Source organism: Amphibalanus amphitrite, unplaced genomic scaffold (genome assembly GCF_019059575.1).
Source record: "Amphibalanus amphitrite isolate SeventyFive unplaced genomic scaffold, NRLGWU_Aamphi_draft 000892F_arrow, whole genome shotgun sequence".
Lineage (NCBI taxonomy): Eukaryota > Metazoa > Arthropoda > Thecostraca > Balanomorpha > Balanidae > Amphibalanus > Amphibalanus amphitrite.
In genome coordinates this window covers 253,221-279,876 of record NW_024882386.1, presented here as the reverse complement: position 1 = coordinate 279,876, position 26,656 = coordinate 253,221, and the positions used below count along the sequence as shown (strand labels likewise).

The 26,656-nt window shown below is 50.0% G+C and overlaps 1 protein-coding gene across 1 annotated transcript in view; it reads right to left on the bottom strand.

Moving 5' to 3' along the window:
- The window catches only part of LOC122367726 (inactive serine protease scarface-like), a 37,295-nt gene extending 19,549 nt beyond the window's left edge, over positions 1 to 17,746 (bottom strand). Inside the window, exons 1-3 of the mRNA XM_043341078.1 lie at positions 16,532 to 17,746; positions 15,542 to 16,364; positions 7,898 to 8,006 (exon numbers count right to left, since the gene is read on the bottom strand). Of these exons, the coding sequence (XP_043197013.1) occupies positions 7,898 to 8,006; positions 15,542 to 16,364; positions 16,532 to 17,728 (2,129 nt within the window). The 5' untranslated portion in view covers positions 17,729 to 17,746. The remainder of the gene's footprint in view (positions 1 to 7,897; positions 8,007 to 15,541; positions 16,365 to 16,531) is intronic.
- Between the last annotated feature and the right edge of the window lie 8,910 nt (positions 17,747 to 26,656).

Here is a 26,656-nt window from a genome sequence, read left to right as displayed (position 1 = left end):
TGGACCAAACCCAAAACGGAACGAAATCTCTCTCCAAAGCACAATCAGCTGGTCTTCTGCGAGCCCCTCTGCTCCACGCCCAGACTATCGGACACCGGCGCCGCCCTCATCCAGGGGATCGACACCTGCCTGAGCAGGTCAAACAACAAGCACCTGGCTTCCGCCTCTTCCAGCGCGGGGACCACTCGAGCCGTATCGTGCAGCAGGCGCCGGACAAATAGAAGGCAACACGCCGCCATAATTACATGCCGCCGACGGACGCTGACAAAAATTTGCTCAGCCACCCATTTCCCGCATATTCAGAGGTGCAAATAAGCATTGCCAGTGAGGACAGGTGTGTCACTGCAAGTGGTATGAGCCAATGACCAAATCGGACGTTCACCCCAGCGACGGCGACAGCCGGAGACCATCTGCACTGTGCCGCAACCGGGATAAAAAAAAACTAGCGTCCCGAAACAAAGCAATAACCGACGAATTCGCAAATATCACACTCGTTCGGCCGAAAACAGGAACAGCTGGAAAGTTCGACAACCCTGGCGGACGCTACAGGTGAACTAATACCAGAGATATCATGAAAACAGCCAGACCAAGCAATGAGGCGCCGACACCGGGTAACATGACACCCGCAGGGACAGAGATGCAAACATGCACAGGTGTTCCACCGGAACGGTGCCCATATGAAGCATTCACTAGACGAGCAGCGACGCCGACGGTCGGAGACCACGCCGGTATAACTGGATGACAGCTGGGACAAATAGGCGTCCAGCAAACAGAGCAATGATTGACAAATTCGCAAATATCACACTCGTTCGGCCGAAAACAGGAACAGCTGGAAAGTTCGACAACCCTGGCAGACGCTACAGGTGAACTAATACCAGAGATATCATGAAAACAGCCAGACCAAGCAATGAGGCGCCGACACCGGGTAACATGACACCCGCAGGGACAGAGATGCAAACATGCACAGGTGTTCCACCGGAACGGTGCCCATATGAAGCATTCACTAGACGAGCAGCGACGCCGACGGTCGGAGACCACGCCGGTATAACTGGATGACAGCTGGGACAAATAGGCGTCCAGCAAACAGAGCAATGATTGACAAATTCGCAAATGTCACAATCGTTCAGCCAAAACAGGAACAGCTGGAGAGTTCGATGACACTGGCAGACGCTACAAATGAACCAATATCCGAGATATCATTATTACAACCAACCCAAGCAAACGCCGTGCACACGCCTCCCCTTTCCCCAGTGGGACCAGGGTACGAAATATGGGTCCAGACAGACAGGTGTTCCACCAAAAGAATCGCAGGTCAGTGACCGACCATATCAGGCATTCACCGGAGTGGCACCGACGCCGCCGACCACCTGCAAAGCAGAAAAGCCAGCACAAAAGGAGCACCCCGAAAAAACAAAAGTGTATGCGACAGGTGGCCAGAAGATAACCGATGACATAACTACGGTGCTCGGTCAAATTACAACCAGTTGGGAGAGAAAACAATAACCAGAACCAACGCCACTCATGATTCAGTATACAGAGCAAAGATATGCGTTATATCACACAGGCCCTAACAGAGGACAAAGAAGAAGCACCCCTGTGGAACGACAAGCTGACACCGACGAATTATCAAGTCTTCTGTATCACACAGCTGCTGGGGTCTACACGATAGCGATTCTGGGTATAAAAGGAGGATGCAGTCATGGAGGACTCACTCAAGTGCACGGGGCCTCTAGTGCACGGAGCATCCAGTGCTCGGAGAGATCCGGTGCAACGGCTTCAGCGAGAAGAGTGCAAACAGAGTGCTCGTACCAACCTCTGGACAATCGACCGCATCAGCGCCATTCAAGTAAGAATGAACACAGACAGAAGTCTGCTCACTCCTACCCACTCTGAATCCAAGTTCGATCCCGTCTTCCCAACACACTTTAGTGAACTGCATACACCGGCTGATGGTTCAGGGCTTTCCCTCCAGGGGTAAATCACGGGCGTAGGGTGGTAATAAGGATATGCATTATGTAACCATCGTAGGGGAAACACAAACGGCGTCGGAGTCGGTCTTGTGTGAGTGTTTGTAGGATTAAGGTTGATGTTCTGGTGACCCGGCATAGGTTAAGGTTTGATCGATAGACGATCCGCGTTGTGAGGATATGTGCCATATGACCACCATGGGAACACATGAAATAGTATCGGAGTCGGTCTTGTATGGGTGTTTGTAGGATTAAGGTTGATGTTCCGGTGACCCGGCATAGGTTAAGGTTGGATCGATAGATGCGCGGTTATGAGGAAAATGCGCCACAAGGCCACCATGGGAACACATGAAATAGTATTGGCGTCGGTTTTGTGTGAGTGTCTGTAGGTTAAGGGACGGGTTCGCGTATGTTTCAACGACCCGGCTCGGGCTAAGAGCTCGATCGGTTGGCGATCACTGTGTAAGCAGGCCGAGCATAATTATCCAAGGGATGTGAATTCAATCGGAAATCAGACACGGCGGCTCGTTCGACAACTCGTTTTTCCCGTTTACTGTATCACTCGAGATTTCCTGCTGATTCATCTATCAGGGGCGTTCAGGCCCATATAAGTCATGCGTGGACATCGCGAAAACTTTAATTGATTGCCGTGTGACATTGGGTGAATAAAAATACGAGAAAACAAAGAGAGCACGTGTGTTAGGAGGATTGGTGAAAAATCAAAGGGGACCGTCACGTTTATTCATTGAACGATACCGGGCAGCCAAAATGAGAGCCAGAGTACCACAGCGAGACGTAACCCGAGATGATCATTTGCTCTCACCCTCTTATTCCCCCTACGGTCTCTCTCTCTCTCTCTCTCTCTCTCTCTCTCTCTCTCTCTCTCTCTCTCTCTCTCCCCTCTCCCTTCCTGTCTCTCTCTCTTACTCTTTCTTTCTCCCTCTCTCTCTCTCTCTCCCCTCTCCCTCTACCTCTCTCCCCCTCTCTCTCTCTCTCTCTCTTCTTCTCTCGCTCTCTCCCCCTCTCTCTCTCTCTCCTACTCTCTCTCTCCCTCTCTCTCCCTCTCGTCACCCTCCTCGGACCGCGATGTGTGTCAGAGATAAGATTCTCGCCGGCACTGCTCAGTAGGGCAGGGGTGCACCCGATCAGTTGACATGACCGTGTAACCTCGCTACTGTGTTAGTAAGTCGGTCTCGTTGTAAACACCAATCAGCTGGCTCGCGGCGGGCAACTATGCTATCACTACTAGAGTGACGTCATGGAATGAGAGTGAGTGGTAGGAGGTGGGATAACGAGCTAATACCATCAGAAGTATCATATATATATCACCGAGTCAGCACAGCTCACACGACGCACACTTGCAGGTCAGAGGAATACATTAAGACTGAGTAGCACATAGTGACTGGAGATTCGATCGCCATCCACGTCGTTTGCCGTTAGGTTCCCGCGCCGCTTGATCGGTCACTGCTGAGTAGGAGAGCGCGAGTCTCCACTCGTTAGCGCACTCAGGATAAATTGCCACGCGTCGGGGTTGGGATCCCAGCGGTGCGCCGCGAGAAGATAAATACCGGTGTGTAGTCGCTGCACCTCGGAGTTCACGCGAGCCAGCTCCGCTTCATGGCGATACTGGAAAAAAGGGCGACGTTAATCCTGCAGTCCGGACCCACTCGAGTATCGAAACGTCTTTGTTTACGTCATCGTCACACATAAAGAAGATTTACATAACTGGGAAACGCGCAGCTACCATTGCCGTTCAACACAAGGCAATAATAGAAATTTAAGGAAAAGGAAGAAACAGCCTTAAGCAAAGAAGATCGGACAATTTTTACGAGCATGACCCAGACGTGGACTCACCTTCTCTGTCGTAAGCCTGGAGATCTCCTCCCGGAGTCGCGTCTCGACTAATCCCGGTGGTGGGGTAGACCCCGCGCACAGTCCTCCGTCTAAATCAGTGCGCTGGGGCACCCATGTCAGTGTGGACGCGTCCGAGTCCGGGGAAGCCGGGCCCTCAGGGACAGGACTCGGCTCGCGGGACACCTCCGCTGCAGAAAAATCGGACAAGCGGCTATCCATGTTTCGGAAACGCTGGAACGAGACTAGCTCGTACCAGCGGTGCTGGTGGCCGACAGTCAGCGTATCACACGCAGTTGATAAGGCGCCCGCCAATCCCGCCCCAGCGGCGGACCTTATCATTGTAACTATGGGCAACGAGGTGCGCGGCCTATAAGAGGGATGCATAAAACGGCATCTGAAGAACTTTTTTCCAGTCTTGATCGGAAATAGTCATGGCCGCTCCGCACTCGTCAGCCGACCGCCCCAACTCGTCTGAGAAGCACACGCCGCTCGGACGGGAAATCCCTTGGGGACTACCGAGCCAGCGCTGGGCGAGGCTACTGCAGCCACTCGTCCTGGCAGAGAAACAGTACCTGGCGGACGTCATCAAACGCCAAGACCTGAAGAAGCAGTCCGAGGCGATCAACGAGGCGCTCCGCCAGCAAATAATCAAAGAGGAGCAGAGTTTCTTGGCGTGTCGGGCGGCGCGGGAAGTGTGGAACCGCTTTCGTCTCAACCCGGCAGACGACCCGCCGGTGGCGGAGGAGGCTCCCCCTCCGCCCTCATCCCTGCTAGCCCCGGCTGCACCAGAGGGAGGGGAGAGCCCCCGACCCGAACGGCAGCCGGACACCCTGGCCGACTTGATGGCCTTCCTGAATGGCCAGTGAGTGTCTGTATGGCTTGTCCTAGGATGCGTTGTCTGACTGAAAACAATATGTCTAAACAGTTACCGAGACTTTTAAGCGCTGAACTGAGAGCTGGACGGAAGTGGAGCTGGTTAACAGGGGAAAGGGCGCGTGGCGGTGCCGACATCCTCCCACATTTTTTTTTTCGCTGATCATCTGAGGCTTAACTTCTCTCTTCCTTTCTCTAAATCACTTTCTCCCTCCCTCGCTCTCCCTCATTCTCTCTCTCTCTCTCTCTCTCACTCTCTCCCCCCCTCTCTCTCTCTCTCTCTCTCTCTCTCTCTCTCTCCGCGGTATTCGCTATCTTGCTCCGAATGATTATATCATATATCGATATATCGACGAGATTGGACTAACCATACAACGAAGTAGGATAAGGACCGAGACAATCCAGCTAGCCGGAGAGAGGTTGGTTCGAGCCGGGCCCCTGTGCCTGTTTTGACTCTGCTGACATCGTCAATAACTGCGAGATGGAGAATGAGTATTCCGCGAGCCGATAATTTCTAATGCGTATTCCCATGAAGTATAGCAAAGGCACCGAGCGGCTAGCCGTCCGCGTCGACCGGACTTTGAAGGGCTAGGGCTAATAAAGAGTACGAGAGCGATAAACGAGGGCAAGGATGCCGAGTTATGGTTACGCGGAGTGGCTCCGCCGAGGTATTAAGTGGAAACACAGAGTTGATGATTACGCGGAGTGGCTCCGCCGAATAGATTGACATTTAGGAACTGGCCCCTCAATGAAGCACAAACAGTTACACCCACAACACCGAGTTAGCAGACCGGCAGAGGTGTTTACGGCAGATGTTTCTTCGAGGATGGGACGAAATTATCAGCACTGTGGCAGTGCATGCGAGAGAGAAGTAGTCAAGGGAACGGTGAGTAATGCCGAGTGGCGCCGCCGAGAGTATGGTTATGGTTACTTATCCCTCAATGGAAGCACCAACCGAACCACCTAAGCCACCGAGTCGACAGACGGGCAGAGGTGTGTTCAACCGGTGTTTCCCTTGAACAAGGGCGAAATTACCTGTACTGTGGCAGTGCAGAGTGAGTGAAGTGCAGTGGCAGGGAACACATGAGATTGCTAGATAGTTACGAGGGACGGGAGTAATAGAGTAAATGGGTGACAGAAGGACACCCAGTGCAAATTGCATATAATTCAGGGAATCAAGGGGTCACATCCCCTACGCGCGTAGAAGTATCAAAATAGGGTAGAAACTCACCTCAGGAGGATAACAATGTCGATTCAGCACCACTGGGGGGGGGGGGGGTATTAGATGAAAACGGGAAGGTCGGTTTGTCTAGCCGAAAGTTCGTCGTAGAAGTATGTATGACCAAATGAATGATGCATGTGAGGGTGGAAGGGAGAAATGGAAGGATAGGTTAAGGACCAGTGGGAGCTAGACACTCATGCTTGAATTGCATTCATTTCCCTATGGGGTGGAGCCCTTGGCATCGAACGGACACGAAATTGGGAACATGGGAGGGTCCTGCCCTGGGACGCCAAGTCACATGTTTCCATTCAGCCGGTGACGATCCCATCCCTCAATTTGTACCCATTCCTCCCCGAGCAGTGAAGACTATATGTTGTAAGGAAATTGCAAGCCTCTCAAAAAAATAAATGTGTACTGCACGGCGACGGGGCCGGTGCCATGCGGGGATCAGCCGCTCGTTAAGGACCAGACCACCCGCCTGCCCACCGGAGGTTGTCCTCCAAGACAGACGATCGCCCTGTCGGGCAGCCCAACCCCTTAAACGGCACACGAGCCCCGTCTTAGCCGGAAACAGCACCGTTACACTTGCCCGATGTGACATCACCGATATATCACCTGTAATGCCCTATTACTGCTAAAAAAGCTGTTTAGGGTCATGATGAATGGATATGCTTACGCTAGAATGATGGCTTTATTGCCGTGAGTGACGCAAAGTTGTCATTACAATCCATGGGTCGGCAGTTCGCGTGACCTGTCTAGTGACATCTGACCAATTTGTGTTACAAATGCCTGTCTGAAAACGTCATATAAAATAACTGTCATTACGGAGCGAGCGAAGCGAGCGTAGTCTTTCCTTAGATTAACGGAAATTTCCGAGTATGAGCGGCCGGCCGTGCGGACGCTTTTGCGAGGCTTATATCTCAGCAACCACTTGACCGATTTACATGCGGTAATTTTTGTAGGGTAGCTTCATTCCTTCTACCAAGTATTGGACTATTCCCGATGCATGTGGGTGACCCCTTATGCACGTGCCACGTGCAAAACGAAGAGGTGTCACTTTTGTAATTGTTGCAATATCTCGGTAACTTCTTGGCCGATTGCGCTGAAAGTTGGCATGTAGGTAGGCACCCACTAGTCACTGCATATCCATGTGCCAGAGTTGGGGTGCTGCTGCACGTGCGCACGTGCAGGGGTCGTTTCCAGATCTTGAGAACGGCTGGACCGATGGCGCTCAAATTTGGTACACGGTTAGGGACCAGTTAGTAGGGTGCCGTGCAAAAGTCAGTTGGGACCCATTTTGCACGTGCGCACGTGCAGGGTACCGCTCCCAGATCTCGAGAACGGCTGGGCCGATTGTGCTCAAATTTGGCACATCGCTAGAAACCGGTCAGTAGGGTGCCGTGCACAAGTCAGTTGGAGGTACCCCCTCGCAAGTTCGCACGTGCAAGACTCACCCCTCGCTCGCTCCGTTAGTCGCCCCAAAAGGCGCTATACTGGTAATTGGTAAATACTTTGTAAGTAATGCTAAATAAGTGCACTAATATCACAATATATACAGCAACATCTTGCCAGTGGTTAGTGGCACCGCCAATGATGTGCTGTATGTCGTAAAAATATGTACAAGCCAAGTCGATCAAATTGAAGAGCTTTTGCTGAATGTGACAACACCTTGCCGAACTGAGGCGAGGAATGTGCTGGTCTGATTCATGCAGTTACATACATATCTGATATCTCCCTCATTGAGAGGTTTAAATCTAATAAAAAGACCCAACGTACGGTAATATTGCGTTGTTGGCAAACAGTTACTTTCTTACTTATTTTCTATCTGAACAGTCTCCCCGGTCGCCGATACTAACTAAGTGATTAGGAGAGGCAATGGTTGGCCGTCAATAGACGGACCAATAGGTAATATTGCTGCACGGCACATTGTATGATGAACACACGTCGAAGTTAAGACAGCCGCCCGGTCTCAGCTACTCACTAGGAGAGACAGTGTGCAGCCGTTACCACGTGCCGCTCGCTGATGAGGGTGCCGCCACAGACGAAGGTGCCGTTCCTGTAGTAGATGACCGCCTGCCACGGCAGCTCACCTGCCGAGAGACATGGGAGAACCACGGGCTAAGCGACTCTGACTTCTGATCGTGGTAGAACAATAACATGACAGACATGGAGGACCAGAAGAGTAACCAACGAGCTGGAACGAAGGAGACTGCAACGCGAAAAAGAGCCCAGCACTGTAAGACCTGGAAACTGCGATGCAAAACAAGAGCATAACACTAACACTGGCGCAGATGCGCAATAGGTCAACAGTCAACAGTGAATCGGGGTTGCACATGCACTATTCAATATTCATGTTTCATTTTTGTGGGATTCGAAAACTGGACAGGTAAGGACTTGACTTGTAAAAAAAAACTATCTGCTTGTAAGACAGTAAAGGCAAGAGCAAACTAAGAAGTGTAGCTGCGAAAATGTCTGATTTCTCAGAGCGACGGATGTCACTTAGGACTTAGCACAACGGTATTGCGAGCATTGGTCGCGAGAAACCCACAGCACCGGATCCTGGAATTAGCGCAGGTGCTACAAGCAGCGCACTGCACTAAGCCGATCACAGCCAGACTGAGGTATGTGAGGGATCCGGGCTTAGTGCCGACTGTGCGCTAACAGGCGCAATGCGCATCCCATCGTACGATGCATGGCATGGGAGCAGTCTGAACTTGGCTCGACAGGAATAAAGTCTTGTTACGCATTTTTGACGTTGTTTGTCGGTGATGACATTTTTAGATGTGCATGCTTACCTACCAATGGGAAATATAAGTACCTAACTGATTTAAGGCCTAAGCAATGGCCACTCACAAACTGCATAAGACGACGAGGCTAGCGTTCGCGATCTACATGCATTGTTTTATGCAGGCCCTCATCACAATGAACTGGACGGAGGAACATGTTATAAATTTTACGATATGCATACCCCCCCTCTCTCTCTCTCTCTCTCTCTCTCTCTCTCTCTCTCTCTATCTCTATCCAACCTATGCATGCAGTTTGTCCAATGTGCATAAATGTCTCCCACATCCATCTACCCCCTCTACCAACTCCTCTCCATCCCTCCCCAGCCCAGCCGACTCGACAAACCCAGTGCCAAGGCCAGGGTCATCTCTCGAGCGGCACGGCTGAGAATCAGGGACCCCGACTGCGCGGCGGGCGGACCGATTCAAGTTCGTGACCTCTGGTGGCCCGGGGAAGGACACAGAGGCGCCCAGCTGAGTCGCTTCACGGAACTGGTGATATACCGCTACCGCTCGGCTGTGAGTTGTGACGGGCCAGAGGTATGGGAGGTGGAGTGATGTGATGGCAGCGTCAACGAGGAGGGGAAATCAAGAATAGCCGTGATAAATGTGCGTTGAAGGATGAGAGAGAGAGAGAGAGAGAGAGAGAGAGAGAGAGAGAGAGAGAGAGAGAGAGAGAGAGAGAGAGAGAGAGAGAGAGAGAGAGAGAAAGAGAGAAAGAGAGAAAGAGAGAGAGAGAGAGAGAGAGAGAGAGAGAGAGAGAGAGAGGAGAGAGAGAGAGAGAAAGAGAGAGAGAGAGGCATAGAGAAGGGAAAAGAATGAACGATTTCACGTTTATTTAAATTATGTCGCGTTTAATTTAATCACGTTTACGGTTTAATTAATTAAATAATGCAAGATTTGCAAGTGACCCAGTCAGGGAATGAATTAGGAGGCGAAGGCCCAGCAGGGCTGTGAGCAGTAAAACCCGGAAGGCTAATACATGCGAGCGTCTCATCCCTGATATCCTGGTGTGCAAACTGGCACGCCTTTGTTGTCCGTCTGGAATTTCCTGGCCGAGTCCGTCTCCGCCCGGGAGCTATAGCCATTCCCGTGACGTCGGCTGTGTTTGGAAATGCCCAGAGGGTCAAGAGGAGCTCACAGACGGCGCGGGAGCTGGGAGGGGAGGGGAGGGATGATGGAAAGGACCGTTCAGACTGACCGCTGCGGACGGGGTGAATGACCTCAGTCTGGGCAGCGAGTGCAGTCTGATCTGGGCGACTCGCCTTATCTGCGATCCCCCCAATTTTGGTCGGGTGTGGAGGAAAACGGCGGGTTATAAACGTGAACACTGAACTACTAAAGCCAGAGGGGCTGATTGGCGGAGCTGCACCTTGCAGGCTGGGCTGCACGAGTCATGCAAATGCAATGGGTGACTGATAATGTCTTGCAATGCAAACAGTCATCCGGCTTTGTTGCACTGCACTGTAGTGCTCTTGGTAAAGAAGTTATGAGCCCTCTGCCCGCCTACAAGCTGAAAGAAGAGGGCAGTACATGGTCCCAGCTCTTGGATGTGGTAAACTGATAGTGAATGAAGAAAGTGAAATCGTTCAATAATTCTTCCGGTGCTATAAACTTCTAGAAGTTACTATCGCCGACTAAACTTGACCGCGTTCTCCACGAGTGAGTGACTGGATAATTACTTTATGGTATGGTTTAATTAAAGTTATCTGAACGGAGAGAAATAATATGTTCATTATTCAATGCGCATAAGCCGTGCAATACTTTTCACACAAATGGAACATAAAATAATTTGAAATATTCAATGCAGACATGAACTAAGGCATGGTCAGAGGAAGGCTTGTGCTTGTCCCTTATCATGAATTATGAATTATTTGCCCAATTCTGAATTTTGAATATTTAAGCCTGTCTACATTGTCTTACCCCACAAAGATGACTGGCACTCACAGCGCAGTCCATGACCTCAGGGGACAGGGGTGAGAGGGCGCACGAGACAAGGAGGGGTGACAGGTACTCACGGCGAGAGCAGGTCAATGTCAACAGCCCGGAAGGGCACCGTGCGTTCGTCAGACACCCACTTGTTTCAAGGACAAAGGTGGGCACGATCCGTTCCTCCGTTCCTCCGTTCCGGAACGCCGTTACAATTTTTAGGAACGGAGGAACGGACTCGTTACATTTTAAAAAGGGTAACGGACCAAGTAACTCCCGTTACATTGGTTGTTCGTTCCTCCGTTACACCAGGGGCGGAGCTTCCTATTCACTTGGTGAGGCGGCTGCCCCACCAACTTGCCATTTAGCCCCACCAATAAGCGTTTTGCCCTTCCAACTTAAGCCGATCTGCAGGACTTTACTGCTTAGCAAACCAATGTTTTTTTTTGCATTGAGGAGCTTTGAAATGTCTGTGCAATGCAAAATATTATCTCTGTAATGAAAAATGATTTATTTTTGTATTTTATCTAACTTATCAATCCGACATTGTAGGTTTGACAACTTTTTGCCCCACCCACTTTCCTGGAAAAGCTCCACCCATGCGTTACACTTTACAGCTTAGTCCGTTCCTTCGTTCCTCCGTTACTTTTCGTTGTCCGAGTGGGTCGATCTTTCAGCTAACCCACAGACATTAATGCACACACAGAAAAATATTGACACCGTTAGCGGTGTAATTGCACAGTACATATCTGAGCACTTGAGGAAAGTTAATTTAGTCCCTTCCCCGCTTAAATTACTCGCGCTTCCAAATGAACACCAGGAAGAAGGTAATAGAACACTGTTAGGAGGGTTGGGTGTTTTACTACATGTAGCAAAACACCCAACCCTCCTAACAGTGTTCTATTACCTTCTTCCTGGTGTTCATTTGGAAGCGCGAGTAATTTAAGCGGGGAAGGGACTAAATTAACTTTCCTCAAGTGCTCAGATATGTACTGTGCAATTACACCGCTAACGGTGTCAATATTTTTCTGTGTGCAGCAGCGGAATAGTGGATTATTGAGCAGCCCTGACTTGAAGACGGAAGATGGCCTCAGTGTACCTACTGGCCTTCCGAAATGAGCCGGCGTTGCAGTATGTGTTCGCGAAGTTCAACACGGGCGTCCCTTCAAGCGCCTCTAGAGCGCATGTTCTCAATGGCCAAAAGATGTGCTACGTGCAAAAAAGGCTACCCTATCAGAAAGTGGCAGCGGAACATCTTCAATTAACCCGCGCCCCGCTGCACACAGCCGCTATCCAGGTTCAGAAGTGGCCAATAGCCTAATTTTCGACGAATTTTAAAGCGTGCTTTTCTCACATTTTCTGGTCGTAAATTGATCAGACTGTGTAAAATATCATCCAGAAAAAAATGTTACTCATTCTGGCACAGATTGGTGGGCTCCCAGAGTACACCGTTTTGTTTTGCTCCGTGAGACCGAATTTGTGCTGCGATTTTCATGTAAATGTTGACGAGTCTCCTGTCATATTCTTTGCTTGAAAATGCGTAAGTAAGATATCAGCTGAAAGGGGAAAATGTGCGGAATCCGTTGGTAACAAAAGTACATCTAAAAAACCTCCCACTCAGTTATTGTACGCTAATTGTTGCACACTTGCACAAAGCAGAAGGGCTTGAGGATTTCATTATTTACATAGGCCTACCAAAAAACGCACAGCGTGCTTCACATCGAGACAACGTCCGTAACATATACCGTACAATTGTGAGTCATTTGCTGAAAAAATTAGGTCGGCATCACACTGCCGGCAAAAGTTATTGCAGTTCTAGTGACGCTAGGTCGCCGCCCGGCCGACCCCGGTCAGGTCGGCCGGGCGGGGGCCGCGCAGCTGACGTCCGTGCAGTTCGGCAGCTGACCAATCAGCTGCGAGAGAGGAGCGCGGTCCGTCTAATTGCCCCGGCAGTTGCTTGTGCGGAGGGGTGCTCGACGCTCGTGTCGATTGCATTTGTTGGTTGTCGATTGTCGATTGACTTGTGGGTATACTTTCTGGTGACCAATAAATGTTCGTCGTCTTAACTGAATGTAGTCTGATCAAATTCAATAAAGCAAAAAGACATCCAGCCAACAGAACATCGTAAGAATGTCCGATATGGTTGATAACATTCAGAGTTTTGGGGAGCAGCCATCCACCAGAATGAACCTTATTGGCTTTTGTATGTAACATTTGCATTGCTTTTGGAAAGTTTCGGTCAGATGTCTTTAGAAATGGCAATGTTATCGGCTTTTGCATTTTACGTACCGTAGTCGGTTAATCACAATATTCGATATTGCAAAGGCAATTTCAGTACGTTCTTGATATCGAAAACCAAAACGAATAGCATTATCGTGTTCCAGAGCTCAAATTGCATCCGATGCACGTCTTTTTTGTTGAGAATGTTCAGCTTCAAAATTTGACCTTTTTGACCTCGCCGTGACCTGACCTTCATTTGTCGAATGGAAATAGTTTCGAATCGGACGACCCAGATGACATCATTTTTAGATGCTTTTGCCGAAATGGACCATTAAAGATGTGTCGCATGACCTTAAAATGTATACATTTCCTTCCATGACCTTTTCCGTGACCTTTTGTGACCCATGACCTTTCCATGACCTTTTGTGACAAAGTTAGATTTCGTTTGTCAGCTATTCCTATCAGAAGCCGTTTTAATTTTTAGTATTGAACGAGTAGTTTCGAAGACAGCACAAGCAGGGAAGCTATGCAGAATCCCCTCCCGAGTCACCCACGTTATGGGATATACCCGTCATCCGCGGATTACAAGCAAATATATTTTTACGGCAATGCTGGATCAGCAGGATGCTCATACGTTCCCATACGTGACTTTAAGGCTTACTTCACATATAATAAAAATTCCTTGGCAAAATGTCAACTGGTTAACGAGTTATCGCATTTTGGCCACTTCCGAACTCAAATAGCGGCTGTGTGCGCTGGGGGGAGGGGGGCAGAATCTGCCCCCTCCCGTTTTTCGCCAATAACTTCTAAACGCGTTACGCCAGCGACGTCAAACTTTCAGTACCTTATCATACATCAATTTGACACGTTCCCTGAAAATTTGAGCGAAATCCGTCGGAATTTTTTTTGAGAAATTGACGTTTTAGTGACGTCATGTTCACCATTTTCGCCTCAAAAACGGCAAAATATCAAACGCCGCTAACATCTTCATTTTTGAAGGAATCAAGACGTGACAAAAAAGGTTATACGTGATTCTACTTTGTCTATCAAATGGCTATCTCGGTTTTTTTGAGAATTTTGGATTTTGGCCCAAATTTTTTCAAAAAACTGACTTTTGGGAAAATAATTATAAAATCCAAAATTCTGAGTGTATCGAAATAACCGGAATATATGTCAGAGAAGTGGTCTATGTGCACCTACATACCAATTTTTAGAAGAATCGGTTAAAAAATGTGGGAGCTATTCAAAATTTTATGACGTCACGACACACAAAATTTTGAAAAATGAATTTTTTGGAAGTTCTAGACCTCGTACGGGAACAAAAATAGCACCATTCGATTTGCCGTGAAAACTGCATCAGATAGACACCTTTTTAGGCCTTAACAACCAACTTTGAAATTTGACCTCACTTGACCTGACCTTGACCTGACCTCGACCTGAAATTCATCCAGAGGTGGTCCATATCACTTATTGAGTGTGCCTATTGAATTCTATGAGTAAAATGACCCATAAAACATGTGTCGCACATGCCCTTTTCTATATCTTGTTTTTGGTGACCTGACCTGACCTGACCTGACCTGACCTGACCTTGACCTTGACCTTTGAATGACATTGTATGCAACGAATATTGTCTTGGTAGTCTAAGAACACGTTTTGGGCAATCAGTCTCAGTCCATTCTTCGGCAACTACGGTGCAAGGCCGATACTTAGAAACTTGCATTTTGTACCCTTGACCTGACCTTGACCTGACCTCTGACTTACTTAAGCAAAAACTTGGGCTCTTAAGATCCGCCTTGATGAGAGCTTTCGATTGCCGTTTTCCCCGTCTTTCTACGACCATCGGTTCGGAAGTTAGACAGGGGGCAGAATCTGCCCCCCCCCGCGGGTTAAGGGAGGGGAGGGGGGGGGGCACTGCCGACTTTTGGTCCCATTCTTTCCATGCAACGCACATAGGGCTAATGTTAAAATGCCAAAATCAAAGGGGGCACGGTGCGCCGGTGCCCCTCCCCCCCCTTTCCGCCGCCTATGCTCTCAGATGCCAACCTGGAACGTCTAGTGTTCGTGAAGGGCAACCGGCATCTGACCGGGAACCAAGTGACGCACATCAGTACCACCAGACGTTCCAAGGTTTAGTGTTCAATCAGTGCCCGCTGTCTTGGTAGATTTGGTGGGCAGTCCGCTTTCTCGGTAGGTTTAGTTTTTGTCAGAATGGTCTCAAATATGTGTGAAATACCCAACATTTTAACGTTTTTTATTTTGCTGTAACGGAGTAACGGACTAAAGAACTTCCGTTACATTATATGGAGAGGAACGGAGGAACGAGTAACGGAAGTCACGTTTTGAAGGAACGGAGGAACGCGTGACGAAGTTACAATTTTGGGGAACGATGCCCACCTATGTTCAAGGAAAAGGTCGTTGAGAGATAATAGCTGCTCAAAATTATGTCAAGTGTCGAAGCCTCCAAGTGAAACAGTTCACACATACTCCTCTTCCCAGTTCATGGCCCTGCTGAACGCTCGCCAACGATTGAGCCATATCCAAACACTATTAGCAAATAGCCTCCCTGCATGTTTGCATCCTTCTCTCTCTCTCTCTCTCTCTCTCTCTCTCTCTCTCTCTCCTCTCTCTCTCTCTCTCTCTCTCTCTCTCTCTCTCTCTCTCTCTCTCTCTCTCCTCCGCTGTTCTCAACTCACCGAACTGAGCCTCTCCGGGGGCGGGGGTGACTCCGGGAACTGTGAGCCGGCTGCTGCGCCCGCAGGTTCCCGGAGCGGACACCGGGCCGGCGGCAACAGAAGCCTCCTTCCCCGATCCAGAAGACGGGGGTAGAAGGTCGGAACCCAGAGCCGGAGCGGACTGGTCGCCGGTGGACCGCTGCCGCTCTTCCTGCTTCGCCTGGAAGGCAGCCTTCTGGAGTAAGGCAAAGCTCTCTTGGAATGAAGATTGTGGTGTTGACTTTTGCTGCTGCTGCTGCTGCTGCTGTTGCTGGGGCTGTTGCTGGGGCTGTGGCTGTGGCTGGGGCTGCCGTCGCTGCTGCTGCTGCTGCACTTCGGTCTGAGCAGCGGCTGGTCTCTGCTGGCGCCTGGGCTGCGAGGCCGAGGGAGAGGGCTGCTGGGCAATGGCAACCAGCTGCTGGCCAACGTTGACCGGCTGCTGGGGACGGCTGGGCTGTGGAGCAGGCTGCTGGGGACGACTGGGCTGTGGAGCAGGCTGCTGGGGAATGGCGACCGGCTGCTGGGGAATGGCGACCGGCTGCTGGGGGAGTGCAGCCGGCTGCTGGGGACGGACGGCTGGCTGCTGAGGACGGACGGCCGGCTGCTGAGGACGGACGGCCGGCTGCTGAGGACGGACGGCCGGCTGCTGAGGACGGACGGCCGGCTGCTGAGGACGGACGGCCGGCTGCTGGGGGAGCGCAGCCGGCTGCTGGGGACGGACGGCTGGCTGCTGGGGACGGGCGGCCGGCTGCTGCGGGCGAGTCCGGCAACACACACCCCGACCGTTGAAAGGCGTGACGCAGTACTGAAACACAATGAAAATAGGCTTAGAATTCTTAAAACTATAATTGCGCTCTTTGCTATAGTGCGGAAAACTAAAATCACTTTTGACTTACATCATTTATTCATCTCAGTTAATTCAAAAAGTCATTTGAAAGAATCTCCTTTCTTGCGGTAAGTTGCTTTACTCACCGTGGTCAGGGATGGGCTGCGGTTACCGAGGGCCACTCGGTTGGTGAGGAAGCCGTCCGCTCCGCACAGGTTGACCTCCACACACCGCTGGTCCGCCTGACACGTCACCTGGGTACCCTGCTGCGGTCCCGGCCCAGCCTGAGGGACCGGAGCTGGCGGTGTCTGCCGCTGGGGTGCCACCGGAGACGTCCTGGCAGGGGCCGCGCCGCTCAGGAACGGATTCCTGGCCAAGTTGGGCGGCAGCGCAGACGACGGCTGGCGCGGCTTACTGGAGAAGGACGCTGGCACCTTGGCGGCGATGGTGTTCACAGGTCTGGGTCGCTGGCGGCTCGGTGTCACCGCTCGCGGAGGGCCCTGACTGTCGATGGCGTTGGCACTGGGGTCGACATACCTCCCCGGTCTCTCCTGGCAGCAGACGCCGGCGTCGGGGCCGTCGAGGGCGCACCTCTGGATGGCCACCGTCGGCTGGGAGGGGTCGGCGGCCGGCCGGTCGAGCACACCACGCACAAAGCCCGTGTACGGGTCACAGGTGGTCTCGGGCACACAGACCAGCCCGGCGCCGCAGCTGGCCGTCACAGGACCCTTGGGGCCCGAGCCGCCCGTGCCGGGGTTACGGTTCAGGTCCTCGGGACGAATTGGGATGAAGGGCCGCTGCGTCTGCTGCTGGACAGACTGCTGCTGCTGTTGCTGACGTTGCTGCTGCCGCTGCTGCTGTTGCTGCTGCTGACGTCGTCTCTGCTGCAGCAGCTGCTGCTGCTGCCGCTGCGTCTGTCGCTGGGTAGACTGCTGTCGCTGCTGCTGCTGCTGCTGCGGCTGCTGCTGTACACCACCCGCAGCCTGCCGCTGTGCGTTACCTGGCTGGAAGCTCGGCAGGAACGGATTGTGGTGTCCCACCTGCCCGGGTCGCCTGGGAGTCACCTGGATACCGGCACCAAAGTCCACCGCTCCTGGCGTGATGGACGACCCGGCCGTCCGAGCTTCAGACACTTCGTGGGCACCATGGTCTCCATGGGGGTGGTCCCCACCGGTAGCGTGACTTCCGTGGTCCCCGTGGTCTCCATGGTCCCCGTGATCTCCGTGATGTCCGTGGTGGTGCTCCGGATCGCCGAGCCGCGGGTCGCCCGGCAGCAGATTTGGCGCAGCTGCGGCCAGCCCGGCGCACAGCAGCAGACACAGGGCGACGACGGCCGGTCTCATGCTGGCGACGGTACGGCGGCACGGCGCAAACTGCGGCGCCGCCCGGGCTCGCGCCGTCTCTCGCCGCCCCCGCCCCCGCCCCCGCCCCGGCGGCGGCGCTCAAGGCTCCCGGATGCAGCTGAGACGACATCGCCGATGACGTCACGAACAGGGTGCTCATCGATGTCGGCAGGGGTCAGCTGGGTCAGACCGACTGGTCGCACCCTCCCATAAAACCACCGGGGCTTCTCGAAGGAGAAGGGTGGTTGGCGGCGTGGGAGAGCGGCGAGGTTACGGCTACCAAGTCACCTCGTTTTACCAATCTTATAGGCGTTCTGTTTAGTTTGAGAGATATTCAATATATGCAATTTTGTTTTTATCGCATATTAAGCGTGGTAAACTTGATAAAAATAGTTTGATAAGTCATAAAGGACTATCGCAAATGTGATTTGTTATACATACTATGTACTCGTATGTCTTTCGTAATGACGGATGACATGCATCAGGCCGTATGATTTGCCTGTAACGCTATGCTACATAGTACATATGGTACCTCACATGCGTATACAGTATACACCGTTGGCTTGTGGATATTGGGTAGCCAGGAGTTTCATTTAATTAAATTTCCTATAATATTTGCAGGCATCTAATTTCCAATCATTTCGGCAAATGGCAATATATTCACTTTAGTATGAGGCTACGGTTCGTAATCTTCATATTTTCAATCCTATATGCTCAGACGTCATCGTTGCATGATTGTTTCTGCTCTTGCAAAAGCAGCTTTACGACGATCAGGAGCATGCGACTTCAGACGATTTTATGTTGAATACCGCTTGTTACACAATTAATCTTCGTCCGTGTTAAACAGACATCGACGCTTAGGATACCTAGGCATGCAATGTGTGATAAACCTTCTTGCAGATGGTAATTCGTCATTCACTTCCACAATCACCACAATCATTGAAACGTGCTACACGCCATAAATTTCACTTAAATGCGTTGAAAAGCTGGGGCATTCCACGATAGATCGTACCACTTTTTTCCAATTTGACACCCTCATCTCTCGGATTTTAACAATACTTGGTCTAAGGGGTAATCAGGGGCTCTGAATCCTCCTGTAACAATTTCAGGCTTATCAGATGAGTGGTTTTTGAGTTATAGTGTATAACATGTTTTGGATCTTGCGTTGCAGCCCCAAGTTTGGCGGGCTGTAACTCTAAGACGAATAATCCAAATGCCAAATGCTATACGGCATTGAACTTGCATTGAAACAAAGAATAATATGCATTTTTAAAATTTTGAAATATATATTATTTTTGATATATAACACCTCGAGTTTCCTTTCATTTGCATTTTTATGCCTTTGGGACCAAATTTTTTTGAATTTTCATTTACTTAAAAACATCTTTGGGTCATTTTTAAGTAGCATGCAAAAATTTAGGAAGGTGTTCTTTCTATAAATGTACTTATTTTGCGTCACCGTAATGGTCTCGAATTGTGATTTCGGAAGAGAGCCTACAAATGGTGTGGTAAAGCTGACTAGTGACATCACTGGTTACTGAAAGTTCAATTGAAGTAATTTTTGCCTCACTTTTGCATTGTTGACCTTGCGTGACGTCATTCGTACGTCACTAGGGTCATAAGAGTTTTTCGTCAATAACTCTCGATCAAATTGAGCTAGAGAGACGGGAAAGCTACCAATGTACTCGGGAAGACCTTGCGAATCGAATGATGTGCAATATGATCTCATTCATCCAGCTTCGTGGCCTGACCCGACTGTTAACCATCTCTGTAGCGGCGCTGTTTGTCCAGCGCCGCGCTGGTTGGCTTTGCCGCGGACTCGGGCGGTCACGTGATGCCCGGGGGCTGGCTGCCGGCTGGGCCGCCCGGTCGGGGAGCGGAGCCAAATACACGGCAGTGTGCTGACCCGAGATCAGCGACTTAAGCTGACATCACCAGAACAAACAGTATACCATTCGACGCGCCGGAGCTAGGCAAACACAAAGATGCTAAAATCGCGGCTCTACGACCATTTGTTGCGAAGTTATCTATCAAAAACCGGACCCGTAATTTGGGTCACTTGAAATGACCTCAGGGGTCACCAATCAACCCGAGACCTTAAAATAAGGTATCATTCGATGCATCTTGTAACGGCGCACATGTTCGTTTTTTCCGCAATGTTCTAGCTCCATTAGAGGCGAAACGGCGAGCTGGGGTCGTACCGACCCCCCGGAAACCCATTTTGTATACATTTATATGAGGATCTTATAGAAAGAACACGTTTTTAATTTTTTGCATGTCGATTTTAAAGGACCTGAGGTTTATTTTGAAGAAATAAAAATGGCAAAAATTTTGGTCCCAAGGGCCATTATAGACAATTTAAAAATATACTACGCCTTTTTTCAATATGTAAAGCTTTTCTTTCCAATTTTAAAAATACTGTATTAATCTTTGATTCATCGTTAGTTCAAAGCTGTTTACCGTTTGTTGCTTGCTTAGCTCGTTTTTGAGTTATAGCTCATCAAACTCACCCTTACAATCTGAAGTTTAGAAAATATTATGCAATGTAACTCAAAAAGTTTTCATCTGAGAAGTCTGATATTTTGGCAGGTGTTTTTGGAGCCTATGATTACCCCTTGTACCAATTTTCATTCAAATCTGAGAGATGAGGGTGACGGGCCTGGTACGATCTATCGTGGAATGCCCCAGCTGCTGTTGTACGTTTTTCCGCGTAGTAAATCGGCACCTTGCCGTTCTTCGTGAAAACGCGAACTCTACGTGAAATTATTAATGCTAAAGAATTGACTTATCATACCTACATATTTCTTTTTAAGAAGGAAAACTAACACTATTGTGACTGCCTCATGTCTAACACTAGTGAAAATGTCCATACGCTGGTGCCGGACGCTAGTGCAGTCTCAGCCACCGCCGTCAGTTCGTCATGTAGCGGTCATGATGCGTGTTAATGGACCGCAATCTACGGTCTGCGGTCTGCGAAAGCCAGCGCAGGGGTACACAGTGGTTACTGTCGACTGCGTCTCTTCACGTGTCAGCTTAGTTTTTATTTGAGCAAGAATAGGTACATACATACCTTTACTCATAACTGTACATGCGTGCAAAAGGGTGACTGAAAATTCTGAAGAAGTGAGAGAAGTTTATTAAACCACAAGACTCTGCTCGTATTACAATACATCAGATATTTCCCCAATGAGACGTAGCTAATAACCACGAATAATATTAGCTCTTAACCTAAATATTTTCGCTTTTCAAGACACGAGTGACTCAATAATGCCGCAGCGGTTGTGCGATATCATGCAGGCATATCGTATAATATTAAAACTCGAATCCAGCTGATGGCAGAAAAGGGATAAGGGAAACGTTCACACACATCTGCCAGGATTATAAAATGGATAATCTCCAAACACGGGAAAGGATTAATATCTCTGATATACAACATTAAATTCGGCGTATCTGGCTAATTGCCCGTCAATAGGAACATCATAGTGCCGTGCACTGCCCTGTGAGACTAATAAGCAACCGTAACGGAACACGTCGGATTGGAGCACACATTGGAGCCGATTCATTAGAAGCAAGAGCAGGTTGCGGAGTAAAGTACAACTTAGCGAAGTTTGATACAAGATCCGACAAATAAAATGCCTGGTTTATCGAGATCTCAGGTTATTCTCATGTGAATCGCCCTCAAATCTCGCAATTATGTCATGCAAACTATCACAGTGCGGGGCATAGGCGTCACGTCGATAGGAACGGCAAACAACGCGTCCACATATCCATCAAAATACACGAACCCGTTATCAATCGAGTCGGGCTCGTTGATGTACCATTTTTGCTGCCAGAGAGTGGAGGTGGAGCCCCCCAGCATCTGGAACGCGCCGTCCACGTAGCGAATATTCAGCCAGACCAGGCCACTGATGGTGTTCCTCAGATACGTGAACTGTTCCTCCGTCTCGAATGTGGGCAGCGAGGCGGAGGTGCCGAAGGTGTTGGTGCAGTAGTCGCTGTCAGTCTGCCAGTAGGCTTCGGTGTCACCGGGGGTGGCCACATTATAGCAGGCACTGCCCACGGCCGTCCAGTCTGAGGACGGGCATTGAGGCGCGGCGGTGGTGGTTGGTGGGGCGGTGGTAGCCGCGGGAGTCGTGTCTGTGGCGGCGGAGGGCGCTGCCGTTCCCGTAAGCAGCGTGTTGCCTCTGAGGATGCTGATACCTGGTGCGGCCGTCAGCTGGTCCGCGGTGGGAACCTGTGACAGCAGCAGACAGGACTCGTCGCCCGTCTGGATGGCGGCGCAGTCGCTCTGACGGACACAGAGGAGGGCGCAGTGGGCGGCGCTGCCCGCCACCGCCTCCAGAGCCGTACCCGTGAAGGCCTGGTCGATCGCCGTCGGGCCGAACAGCATGCCGATGGCCTCGGCCCGCCCCAGGAGCAGCAGCAGCGGCACCAGCAGCGGCAGCAGCAGCGGCAGCAGTGGGGCAGACTCCCCAGCTCGCTTCATCGTGTCCGTGCTGTCCCGGCCCGTGTCGAAGTTCAATCAGCCTGCTAAATAAATGTCAACAGTACGGGCGATGGAGGTGGTGAGGGATAACTAACTTTTTCATTCTAAAGTAAAAAACAAATGCTCTCAATTTGAAAAAGGTAAAACCAGCAGATGTAGAAAAACGTAAGCATTTCTTACTATAACGAGTCGTATGTTGTCGCTTAAAACATCTCATGTTTGTGCTAGAATATTAGCACTTGCCAGCATACGGCATTTCAGTCCCACAACCCCATGGGTCCGGAACCACTGATATAAGCATCTATTTTTCTGTGACCCGATATTAGAATACGGCAAGCAATAGCCAATAAGCATGCACATTAATGCGTAAGGTTCATATCAAAAGTTACTTGATGGCATAGGCACCCATGCAGCATGCTGTTGTTGGCCGTTGCACTTAGGTAATTATAGCAAACAACCATATATCTAATTTTAATTGCGAAGTTTTTTTGGACTGTAAGTTTGTGTAAACGATGTTTATTCCACATGAGGTTGTATATTGTCGTCGTTTTTACGATTTGTTTAATGTTTTTTTTTTGTGTGTGTGTGCTGGGCATGGTTGTAAAAGGCCGTTTAGTTGGTCTCAAAAACACGATGCCCTTCCGGGTATCCCAGGAACACCATCTCACCATCATTCCACTGATTACATTTAGTATTAATGTTAAGTAAGTTAAATCAAGCATAAACAGCGTTCTGCTCCTAGTGTGAAAACTACGCTGCGCTCGGTGATGCTAAAAATATACATAAAAACTATGCATAAAAAAGATAGATAGGTACAAATAAAAGTATTAAAGTAAGGAATTGTACCAAAGTAGATAGAGATCTTATATACATAGAGATCTTATATACATATATATATAGCGAACAAACTAATAAGTGACGTTTCGACTTTTTATTGCTAAAGTCTGCCTCAGAAGTTAACTCTGGCAAGCCATATCTGCTTCTGGCGCAGCAAAGACAAAACAAGGCGAATCGCAAAATACACATCTACACACAACGAGCAGAAACAAGCATGGTCCTCCGGTTTCCTGGAAATTCAATTTCGGCTGTATCTAATCGAAAAGAGGCAAGGTGGCGGTGGGGTAACCCGGGCCTAGTGGGGTAACTCGAACAAAACCGGTTTCAATGAAACTAAGGGAAAACTGTTAGAGATACCAAGTATAAACCCACTCACGGAAATAGTCGCCAGAGAATGGCGACCATCTCCTCGACCGGGCCACAACAATCCCCCGAAATACCATCAACACCAACCAAGTACAAGCTACCCCACCAGGTGCAAACTACCCCACCTAGCCCTATGCATCCGCAATAAAATACGGTGGATTTATCATTAATTTACCGCACCATCGTCGGTACAGTCAACGGGCGCAAATCACACAGTCGACAGACAGCCCGCAGTACACCCGTGCTCTGCGGCACAGCCTACTTGTCAGGCAGCCACTAAGGATTTATCATTAAAATGCTGTACCATCGTCAGTACAGGCATTGGGCGTAAACAACACAGCCATCAGGCAGCCCGCAGTACACCCGTGCTCTGCGGCACAGCCTACTTGTCAGGCAGGCACCATAATACCTGACAAGAGCCCTCGATCTGACGTTTCTAAGTACTATCGCGAACTGTTTCGAAACGGAATAATGCGATAAACTGCCTTAGCGATCCGATTACATTCTTTAGCCACAGAGTAAACATTTGGCGAAAACGGTGCTGGAGCGGGCTACAACAGGCCCTCTACGTACTATCTAGTAGCGGCACAAATTAGAGGCATCTTCGAGAGGTAAGACGTCAATCACTGTCCTCTAAAGCCGGCCGTACATTGCAAGGCCCCACGCACCCAACGACGCAACCTAAGATGGGTGACTGTGGGGACGCGCCAAACCTAGACACGTCCCCACAGTCACCCATGGAAGACTGCGACGTCGGACCAAAACGTATCTGCACCGGGCAGCCGGTTAGAGTATACCTAACCCTCCCTTCTTACATTCTCTCCCTCACTGTCCCTCTGTGTTCCCAGTAACCCCACCCATCTCATCTCTCTAAATTTTCTACGGTCCTCTGAGTTACCCCAGGTTCTCTCTAGTCCAACGACTTTGAAGTCTCCCTCTGTGTGCCCTTCCACTGTAAAGTGCCTGTTAACCGGGATTCTCCCAACTCTGTTGCACCTAATTGATGAGAGATGGTTCTGAACCCTCCTGTATATAGTGTCTCCCGTCTGTCCTACATAAACCACCTTCTTGCACTTTTCACACCAGATCCCATACACTAAATTTGAAGTTTTGCAACCAATAGTTCTATCGTAGTGCACAGGTCCCTGTGCTCCAGGGACAGATTCTCCTTCGTAGAAGGCTTCGCAGATAACGCAATCGCCTCCACAGTCCTGCCTTCCCCGGGTTGCAAGTGCCCTCCTCGTTTTCTTATGCACTAGTAGATCCTTTAGGTTGCTTCCCCTCTTGTAAGCTACCATTGAATCTCTCTTGAAAATACTTTTTAACCTGTCAGATTTCCTCAAGATATGCCTGTTCTTTTTCATGATAGCTCTTACGTCTGGGAGGAAGCTGCTAAAGGTTATCACCATTGGAACCCTGTCCGTACTCTTCTGTTTGCTATCCCTGCTGACAAGTAAACCACCCCTATCAATCTGGTCCACCCTCGCTAGCTCGGAACTGACCTCTTTCCCAGGGTACCCTCTCTCCTTCAGCCTGTTTGCCAGTCGGTCCCTGTGATACCTGTAATCTTTCTCATCTGAGCAGATCCGTTTCAATCTCACTCCCAGTCCCCTGGGGATAGCCCTCTTGACGCATGGTGGGTGGTCTGAGGTGTAGTGGAGGTATGCCTGAGCATCGGTCGGCTTGATATGCAAATTTGTTGTGATATAGCCCAGTTCGCTCAGTAATACCTCCACATCTAGAAACTCTATTTTTGTATCCGAAAATCGTAAGTCTACTTGTATATTTGGATGAATTTGGTTCGCTAGGTGATGAAAGGATTTTAGTGATTCTTCCCCGTGGGTCCAGATTCCCCATATGTCATCGATGAAACGGTACCACCGGTCTGGCTGGTTGGACGCCCTTTCCAGTAGAGTTTTCTCCCATGCACCCATATAGGTACATGCAAAGTTCCTTCCCAATTTTGAGCCGATAGCCGTTCCTTCGGTCTGAATATAGTTGTTGTCCCCTCCCAGCTGGAAATTGTTATTATCTAAAACTAACTGTATGACTTCAAGGAGCTCTTCCGTGGGAATTTTAGCTGTTTTCCTCTGGTCTAGAGCCTCTCGGCACGCGGCTACTCCCTCATCTCTCGGGACGCTGGGGTATAACTTCGCTACGTCCATACAAAAAAGTAGTGGTTTGCCTCCACCCCTTCCTGTTACCGGCTGCCCTAGGTCCCGTAATTTTGCAAGGAAATCTGTAGTATCCCTGATGTATGATGCTTGGGCCTCCACGTGCTCTGTGAGATGGCTCTCTGCCATCTCTGCCATCCTTTCCGTGGCATGTCCCCTCCCGCTTACTACTGCTCTCATCGGGGCCCCACCCTTATGAATCTTGGGGTTACCCTGTAGGGCCCCCGAAGTGGGTCTTGGAGGTATTAAGTATTTCTTTTGATGTTTGCCAATGTACCCTTTTCCCTCCATCTTAGCAGCGAGTTTGGTAACCTTTTTCGTTACTGAAGGGGTTATGTCACCGTTAGTCCTGTCATATCCATCTCCCTCCTCAATTTCACCCGCCAGCTTCGAGATGTAGTCGCTAGTATTCATCACCACAAAGGACGATCCCTTGTCAGCTGGCCTTATAACAATGGACTCATCGTTCACCAGAGAGAGCAGAGCATCGTTCTCGGCCTGAGTGAGATTTGACCTACCTTTCTTTTTCAGTCCTCTCACGATATCAGTGGATACTTCCTCAATGTATAAGTCTAGCCACTGGTCCCTCCCTTTCGGTGGTGTCCACCTTGACTCTTTATAACGCGCGTCTATATCAGCCTGCCCACTCTGCCGTTCTCCTATCTCCCCGTCCCAGTATTCTCTGAGCCTCATCAGGCGCTCCCATTCTTTCAACTCAGACACTAGCTGTGCTACTGTCTGGCGTTTGGTCGGCACAAAAGAAAGCCCTTTACCCAGAAGAGACAGCTCTGCATCTGTGAGATGTCTATCAGACAGATTAACCACCCCAATGCGGTCCCTCATACTCTCATCAGAAGGTGGTCTATCACGGTTGTTAGGTCCCCTCGAGCTGTCCACACCAATTGGAACATCATCACGTCTCTCTCCCTCCTGAGTCCTCTCTCCCTGTCTAGCCTCCCGTTCGCCCCTCTGCTCCCTAATCTGGGCGTGTCCCCTGTTCCTGTTCGCCTCCCCCTCCTCCCTCTGATCCCTCATCTGGGTGGGTCCCCTGTTCGTACCCGTCTC